General features: G+C 28.3%; 1 protein-coding gene across 1 annotated transcript; it reads left to right on the top strand.

The window, feature by feature from the left end:
* Positions 1–2,566: 2,566 nt before the first annotated feature.
* Positions 2,567–3,047, top strand: LOC135922383 (uncharacterized). Its single transcript, XM_065456769.1, has 2 exons — positions 2,567–2,738; positions 2,785–3,047. The coding sequence occupies exons 1-2, from the start codon at positions 2,653–2,655 to the stop codon at positions 2,993–2,995; spliced, it is 297 nt and encodes a 98-aa protein (XP_065312841.1). The 5' UTR covers positions 2,567–2,652; the 3' UTR covers positions 2,996–3,047.
* The last annotated feature ends 6,713 nt before the right edge of the window (positions 3,048–9,760 follow it).

Here is a 9,760-nt window from a genome sequence, read left to right as displayed (position 1 = left end):
TCCTTGGTCAAGGGGCCAGATACTAGTCTGGGACTTCACCTGCATTGACCCAAATGCACCATCCAACCACAACGTCGATGCCCTCGCTCTAGCAGAAACTCGTAAAACTATCAAATATAGTTCCATAGACCCCTCTTTCTTATTCATACCTATCGCCTGCTCTACTCTTACCACCTTCGGTAGCAAAGCTCTAAGTTTTTTTAAAGAATTAGGCAAACGGATTCGGGAAAAAACCGATCAGCCTAAAGAGTCCCTTTTCTTACGACAAAGACTTGCTACCGCCATCATTCGCTCTAACTACCTAAGTTTCATCTCTTCCATTGAATAATCTCCTATGTCTATGCTCTCTCTCTCCCTTCTCTTTCCTAGTTTCTATTCTTTTATCCCTTACCCTCTTTCGCAAATTATATTTTTATATTTTTTTACCTTTATTAATTTTACCATATAAAAAAATTTATTATTTGCTATAAACTTTTGATAACATATTATATCAGCAACTATTGAAATAAAGAGAGAATTTACCCGTCACATTTTAAACGTAATTTTAATTATTTTTATATCATTGAACTAAGAATTAAATTCTCTATCCAAAAATGCTTAGATTTTTTGGATTGTGATTTTAATTCTGAGTTCATTGATATAAAAATACTTAAAATTTCCTTGGATGATACTGTGTATTTTTTAAATGTTTTACGTTTTTGTTTTTACACCATTTAATAAATTCATTTGAAATAAATTGTGGACCATGGTCATACTCATTTTTCTAATCTATTTATTCAATTCTTACTTGAATCTTTAATTCTATCGATCTCGATCCATTATAAGTATGCATCAATTCTTACGTCATTTTGGGTCGATTATTCGCCCAAAAATTAACTCAATAAGTACATTAACAACATTAACTATACATAATATTTTATAGAATCAAAAGGCCGATAGTTTTCACATTGCAGTAGAAAATAATTATGAAATCATAAACAATGAAGGAATCAATATTCGTGGGTTTGACACAGATTCAGATGTAATATATTTCGATAGTATAAAATTTTAACAATTTAAAAATATATAATATAATATATCCTTTTTTTTATAATAACAATAAATCACAAATGATAAAATATATTTTTTATGTATAAATAATATATAGATAGAGCCTTTGACTAGCCAAGATGCTATTATATGTGACTTATCACAGATTTCAGATATATCTACATCTAGTAAGTTAAATATTTCTAATGTATTCAAGATGACTCCGACAAAATCTCGCCGAAAATGTATATACTGCAATACACATTATAGTTTAAATACAGCCTCAAGTATGTATTATTAAAATTTAATATACGATTATAATATATTTTTAGCAAATTTAAAAAGGCACATTTCTAAATCACATTCGCATTTAAAAATGGAAAACAAAAACAAAAAAAGACATTCATTAGTGGGGATAAGAAATTTAGTATCTCATGAAAATACGAAATTGAATAAATTAATTATGAGATATATTATAAAATGTAACATCTCATTTAATAAAATAGAATCTCCATATTTCAGAGATATTTTCTTTTTTATATTTAAAAATGAGAGAATATGGTGCAGGAAAACGGCTGCCTGCTATGTTAAAGATTTATATAAAAAATCTAAAAATAAAATTATTAAAGACCTTAAACAGGTCAATAGTAAAATCTGCCTTACAACGGACATATGGACCGGAATAAACTCAATATCTTATTGTTCTATAACAATACATTATATTGACAAAAATTGGAAATTTGTCAATTTCCTACTTGATCTAATAGATTTACCTCATCCACATACGGGCGAGGAAATATCAAATAATCTTTTATCCTCTCTCCAATCTTTTGGCATACAAGAAAAAATAATGTCCATTACTATCGATAATGCAAAAAATTTCCTCTCCTCTGTGTCTATTATGACAAAATTTTATATAGATAAATACGGTTATTCTCTATATAGCATTAGATGCCTGGCTCATATATTAAATATAATAGTGAGCTCAGGAATGAATATCTGAATGAAAAATTGGAAAAAAAAAATTCGTTAAAAAGTTGCATAATTCCCCCAAATTTATGAAGGAATATATGGAATTATCAGATGGGACTCGTATACCACTTGATGTCGTCACAAGATGGAATTCCAAATTCTTAATGATTTCCATAATTAACAAAGTAATAACATACACCATTTTTAAATTTAATTTTATATTTAAAGAATATTAATGTGGTAAATGATTTAGGCAAGAAAGGCAGCCTTCCTGATAATCAAATTATTATAAATAATGAAGAGGCCAAATTTTTAAAAGATATTGAAATATTTTTTAAACCATTCTTCAATATTACTCAAGAAATATCCTCAGATACAAATTCTACAATTGGTTCGGCAGTTTTATTTATAGATGAAATTGTCAAAACACTAGAAGATGTTAGTGAAAATCATGAAAACGAAACATTAAAAAATGCTGCTAGTGTTATTTTAAAAAAATCAAAGATATATATGAAACACATAAATACTCTTTCAAATTATATATCGTGTTTGTTAGACCCAAAAATAAAGAAAATTTTTTTGCCTAAATTTATAAATAATCCTGATTATTTTAAAAATTTCGAAACGTTATATATTAAATATAAAAGTACAATGTCAGGATCGTCAGCGTACGAATACAATGAGCCCGATATGGAAGCCATGCCTTATTCTGTGCATATACATAATAAACTTAGAAGGTAAATAGGATTACATAGTTATATATATATTGTCTTTATTATTTAGGGCTAATTATGAAATTCCACAACATGCCACAGATGAAATAGATACATATTTAAAAGAGGAAGTAGCTAGTCCGACAACCAATGTACTCGATTGGTGGCAAAAAAACAGCTCAATATATCCAACTTTGTCTTTAATGGCCAGAGACTTTTTGGCTCAGCAAACTACGAGTGTTGCCGCGAAAGAATCTTTAGCAAAGCGGTGGCATGACTAAAAAACGTAACCGCCTTTCATCCATCACTTTGAAGCAATGTTTATCTATTGATTGCTGGGACATAGAACTTTTATAATGATATTATATTAACATTTTTTAAATATATATATTTCCGCGTATTTTAATAAAAATATTTTTATATTATGTGTACGTTTATTTATTAATAAATTGAATTAAATTAAATGCGTCTTCCTTTAAATTTTTTTTATCATAAAGAATGCAGAATTTTTAGTTATTGAAGCGATATTTAATCATGTGTAAAAAAATGTGAAATAAAAATTTAAATAATTTTTATAGACTTTTCGTCTTGCCCTGACCATATAAAAAAATTTAAACCACGCTCGCCCCCCATATAAATTTAAATATGCCCATTCTTCAAATTTTTTAAGCATCTAATAAAAAATAAATAATTTAGTTTCACCCTTACTAAAAATTTCATAATTTAGTAAGCATTAAAAAATATTCGATTTAAATGATGATATTGCCAATTGTGTAAGTTTTTCCAAGGCCTTTTCAGAAATACCTTTACTATTTTTTTCATCAAAATGTAGGAAGTAAATATTACACATCCAAAATAAGTTCTCTTTTCGCCGAAAAAAAACAGTTCTGATGTTTATAATTTTATCAATTATAGGACGAAATGCTTCGACCCGATAATTGCAATCAAATCCTACAAGTATTTTTATTAACTCATTAATTTTTCCGACGATAACATCCGAAACAGTTATCGATAATCTGGTATTTAAATTTTTTTTATAAGCATATATTTTTTAATGTTTATCTAATGAATTTTAAATGAAAAATAAAAGTTAAAAGTTTGTTAGCCTTCCTATTGTTAAAATTTTTCAAAGATCCGTTAGCACATTTAAAAATTCGAAAATATTTTAAATAACGATTATGATTATCATTCTTCTATGGTACATATTCATTTAAGTTTTATTTTAACATCAATACAATATATATTCTTACCTATTTACTTTAAAAAAATTCAAAAAAGTTCACAAATAACGATTATGACAAAAGTTTAAAAATAACGATTATGACAATTGTCACCTTTCTATGATACATCTTCACTGAAATTTTATTTTAACATCTTTACAATATATATTTTTACCTATTTACTTTAAAAAAATTCAAAAAAGTCCAAAAATAACGATTATGACAATTGTCACCTTTCTATGGTACATCTTCACTGAAATTTTATTTTAACATCTTTACAATATATATTTTTACCTATTTACTTTAAAAAAATTCAAAAAAGTTCACAAATAACGATTATGACAATTGTCACCTATCTATGGTACATCTTCACTGAAATTTTATTTTAACATCTTTACAATATATATTTTTACCTATTTACTTTAAAAAAATTCAAAAAAGTTCAAAAATAACGATTATGACAATTGTCACCTTTCTATGGTACATCTTCACTGAAATTTTATTTTAATATCTTTACAATATATATTTTTACCTATTTACTTTAAAAAAATTCAAAAAAGTTCAAAAATAACGATTATGACAATTGTCACCTTTCTATTGTACATCTTCACTGAAATTTTATTTTAACATCTTTACAATATATATTTTTACCTATTTGCTTTGAAAAAATTCAAAAAAGTTCAAAAATAACGATTATGACAATTGTCACTTTTGTATGGTACATCTTCACTGAAATTTTAACTTAATATGTTTACGATATATATTTTTACCTTTACCTATATATGCTGCTAACTAAAAAAATCAACTTAGTCGACTAAATTAGTCGTTTTAGTCGACTAAATTAGTTGTTTTAGTCGACTATATTAGTCGTTTTAGTCGACTAAATTAGTCGTTTTAGTCGACTAAATTAGTCATTTTAGTCGACTATGTTAGTCGTTTTAGTCGACTATATTAGTTGTTTTAGTCGACTATATTTCCATGACTACGACTAATAGTAGTCGAAAGAACTCGACTAATTGACAACACTAATAGGCACTGATAATTTAATTAAAATTAAAAATTTTTACTTCCCTAATAACCTAGATAACTTAAATTACCCAATTTTACTTGACAATTTAGAAAAAATATTTACAGATTTTTCGAATATTTTTTTATATCGCAATATTTTTTATACTTTAAAAAGAGGCATTGAAACTGTCATAATATTATTGTTGTTGTTTATTTTTTTTGTCATAAAATGATTTTATATTTTTGTTAGCGCGGATTAATATTATAATATATGCGGAATTATTTGTTTTAAGAAAGAGAAGACTCATGGTGAGTCGAGAATATTTTTTTTTGTTGAAAAAATTTAATTTTTTATTATTTAATTTTTGGAATAATTTTTAATTTTATTGAAATTGTAATTTTAATTTTTATAATTTTGTTAAAAATATAATTTTTGTTTAAGAAAAAAATAAATAAACTAATTAAAGTTTCGGTGTCAATTTGTTTAAAGAAAAATAAAAGTAAAATAAATTAATTCCTGAAAAGGACAGTTCAATTCGTTAGGAAGGTCATTAAGATACGGCACAGCGTCAATATTATCGATCTTTCAATCATATTAAAAAGCATTTGCTCTATGTAATTTTAAATCACCGGTTGATGAACTCTAAGAGATATATTCATCTTAGGAGAAGGGTTACCTGAGCTGGACAAAGACCTTCGGTCAAAATATGCTGAAGGAAATATTACTTTTGAAGATACTGTGCGTCTAGCTATCGCTGTCTTCATTGAAGAAGGAAACCCTGACAGAAGTTAATAAAATAATTAAAAATAAGCCTATTCAAGGTTCCAAAAATACTTATTTTAGGAATAATTATAATGACGTTAATAAATTCAATAATAATAATAATAATTATGCTAATAAATTCATCCATAATAATTATAAATCAATTAAACCTAATTTCAGCCAAAAAAAAGTAATATGCTTTAAGTGCGGAAAAACAAACCACATAGCGAAAGAGTGTAGAACGCATGTTATACAAAAGATTTTACCACAGACACCTCGCCTGTCTTTTGCTAATAAAGCTACAATCGATGCGAAGATGAATGGGCTGCAGCTTACTATGGAATTTGATACTGGCGCTGCTTGTAGTGTGATAGATGAGGCTACCTGGAGTCGCATAGGCATACCACCATTATCATCTGCTTATAAATTAGTAGGATATAATCATATCAAGATCGAAGTATTAGGTAAATGTTTAGTGGAAGTCGAAGTAAAGAATATTTCAAAATTTTTACCTATTTGGGTAGTCTAAGAATTCCCTTATTTTTGGAATGCCCTTTCTTAGAGAATTTGATATAAAACTTTCTGAAGAAGTTCGAATTAATAATATAAATATAAAAGATTCCAGTTTATATACTATTGTTTCAAAATTTCTCCAAGTTTAAAAAAAAAAATTAGCAAATAAAATTACAGGAAGCCGTCATCAAGATACAACCAAACACAGTGTCAATTGCGCTACCTTCTAGAAGAATTCCATTTCCGTTGCGTCGAACCGTTGAAGCTGAGTTGGACAGACTTTTAGACGAAGGCGTTATAGAGAAGGTGAATTCAACAATAAATCCAATTACTTGGGCTACGTTAACGGTTAATATTTAAGAAATCCGGTGCCGTTCGGATATACAGATACTTTCGTTTAACAATCAACAAATATTTAGCGATAGATAACGATTTACTACCAACTTTCGTCAACTTGACAAATAGGATTGCGGGTGGTAAAATAGTTTCAACGATAGATTTAAGAGATGCATTTTTACAATTCGGAGTTAGTCCAGAATGTAGGGAGCTTTTAGTAATTTCGACTTATGCCGGTTATTACCGATACCAAAGAATCCTTTTTGGGTTGACTAGTGTCCGATAATATTTCAACGCTTTATGCAAAACCTATTAAAGGGAATTCCTATGGTTAGAGTATTTTAGACGATGTAATTATTGCAGGTGAGAATAATTTGGATCATATAGTTAATCTATAAGAAGTATTAAGAAGATTTGATAAGGATGGACAGACAACAACGACCGATTAAATTAAAATTGGAGAAAAGTCAGGGTCATGTTATTGACGAATTCGGAAATACCCGACAGAAGATAAGAATAATGCTATAAAAAATTGTAAAACACCGTCTAATGTTAAAGAATTACGTTCATTTCTGGGAATGGTAAATTACCACGAATCGTTTATAAAAAATTTACATTCTATTTGTGCACTTTTACACCGACTAACGAGTAAAAATGTGAGTTGGTTTTGGCCAGATAAAGAAAATGAAATATTTAATAGAGTTAAAAAAAATTATCAAAAGAAGATACAATAATTCTTTATTAAGCCTATATTCATGTCGTGATTTCTTGTAACGCTTCCGAAGATGGTCAAGGAGCTGTTATTGCACACCGATTTCTTACTGGCCAGGAGAAACCGATTGCTTACGCATCGAGACACTTTCGGCGGCTGAAAAGAATTACGCCACCATTGATCAGGAGGCTTCGGCGATCATGTTAGCATCACCTTTTATTTTGATTACAGATCATAGACCTTTAAAATATATCTTAGGTGATAAAAGAGACCTAAATAAAATAACAAATAACCGTTTAATACGGTGGGCGACGAAGCTTCTAAATTACGACTATGAGATAATTCGGGTAATAAAACAGATGCGCCGACGCTCTGTCCCGTTTGGGGGTAGAGAGAGAAAAAATTAATGAAGTTAAAAAAATTCGAAGATGAAATTAGAGAGGTAAAAATAAATTTAATAGAAGATTTATCGTTCACTCGAAGTAAAGTTCAAGTAAAACGATCAATGATAGCAATCTGAAAGAGATCATTAAATTAATTAGAAATCATGGGCATATTGATAATATAAACAATTATTCGGAGATTTAAAATTTTTTTTATATTAATTAAAGATAATATTTCATTCGAAGAAGGATTATTATTTTATAATAATAGAAATATTATTCCCGATAATTTAAAGAAAGAGTTTTGAATATCCTGGGATAGTGGGGATGAAATCATTATGTAGATACTATGTTTTTTGGACTAATCTTGATCGTGATGTTGAAGAGTTTGTTAAAAGCTGCAAGAGTTGTCAGGAAGGAAGACCGGGAGTTAGAGAAGTGCCGTTATACAATTGCAACATTCCTACCCGACCTTGGGAACGAATATAAATTGATTTGACAGGCCCCGCATCTGGAAAGTATTGGTTAATTTGCGTATACGCTTTCACCAAATGGGTTTGCAATTTTAACATATATTTCGACGAGTGTAATAAATAATCTGCGTAATTATTTCGCTAGATTTGGTTTACCTCGTTACATTGTCTCAGATAACGGTATTCAGTTTACTGGATCTGAATTCAAAACGTTTCTTTTTAAAAACAATATAAAACATTTTAGATCGGCCCCTTATATCCCCAAATCGAATGGTTTGGCTGAGCGTTATATACGAATGATAAAGACGCGTTTCTATGCTGGAAGGAGAGGTGGGACTCCGGACCAGTTAAATTTAGTGAATGTTTTAATGACTCACCGAAATACTCCAAATGCAACTACCGGCACCCCTGACGAAATGATGTTTGGAAGGCCGCTCAGGTTAGATCAATGGAAATTATCTACGAGAGAAAGGACTAAAAATGCGTTATGGAAACAAAAATATTATAAAGATAGGAACGTTGAGTCCCGTGAATTTGAAGAGAAGCAAAAGGTTTGGGTAGAAAAAGAACTGCGGGATATGAAGGGGCAGTGGTTCAACGGAATAGTGCGATATTGTATGATGTTGAGTCTGAGGGTATTGTAAAAAACAAGCATGCCTACCAACTGAGGGATGCTCATGTACAAGCTAAGGAAATACCCATAACAATGACTGAGGATTTGGACATTGCAGAACATAATGGAAATACAACTCTAGAATTATGATGAATTCAATTTATAGTGGGGAGAACTGTAATGTATTAATATAAATATAAATTGATTTTGTTAATTTGCTTTTAAGCTACAATTTATTATAATAGACAAAATAGAAAAACATATAAATATATTTTACTATATTAAATAAATCACTTTATAATATTATTTCGAATCCATTTCATATTTATTCAATGATCTATTTAGTTTAACAGTTACGAGCTTAATTTAATGACTCCAGATTCATGTTTAAATTATTTGGCATTAATTCAGTTTTGAATTAATTGAATGATAAGAACGATTTTATTTCTCATATTGTATTTATTAAGCTAAAATTGTACAAAGTTTTTCAAATTTAAAGCAAATAATGCACATATAGTACTAAATTGACGATTTATAATTAAAATTACCCATCACTATCTAGATGACATGATTTTCATGGATGCAAACCCTCCTCAAAAACCTATAGACCTACCCCCTGAAATATTTTCTCCACCTTTGGCGGTGATATTTCCACATTATTGATACACCTTTTTAATTATAATGGTATATTTATAATTAAAGAATAACTTACACTATTAATGCTCTACTACTATTATCAAAATATTGTATTTGTAAAAGAGTTATTTTTTAGATGAATTATTAATAACAACACAATGAATGAATTATTATAATATATTGTTTGACATGAATATGAGTTTGCTGAGTATGTCTAACCCTTTCTAATTACATTTAAAAGGATAGCAGAAAGTTTTATTTGGAAACAACGTTGTTAAAACCTACTTTTAAATTTTTATATTTTTTGCTTATAATGAAAGTATAGTATATAATACATAAGATCATCATGTATAAATATTTAAATATTTTGATTATAAAAATTTTTAAAA

Source organism: Gordionus sp. m RMFG-2023, chromosome 1 (assembly GCF_954871325.1).
Source record: "Gordionus sp. m RMFG-2023 chromosome 1, tfGorSpeb1-WG-v2, whole genome shotgun sequence".
Lineage (NCBI taxonomy): Eukaryota > Metazoa > Nematomorpha > Gordioida > Chordodea > Parachordodidae > Gordionus > Gordionus sp. m RMFG-2023.
The sequence above is the reverse complement of the archived record's forward strand: the minus strand, read 5'-3'. Positions and strand labels throughout refer to the sequence as shown.

What these genes read in the sequence shown, in the direction of transcription:
- LOC135922383 (XM_065456769.1), top strand. Translation starts at nt 2,653, where the DNA reads ATGTCAGGATCGTCAGCGTACGAATACAATGAGCCCGATATGGAAGCC. An exon ending in ATACATAATAAACTTAGAAG is followed by an intron (nt 2,739 to 2,784) that starts GTAAATAGGATT and finishes TTTATTATTTAG; the next exon opens with GGCTAATTATGAAATTCCAC.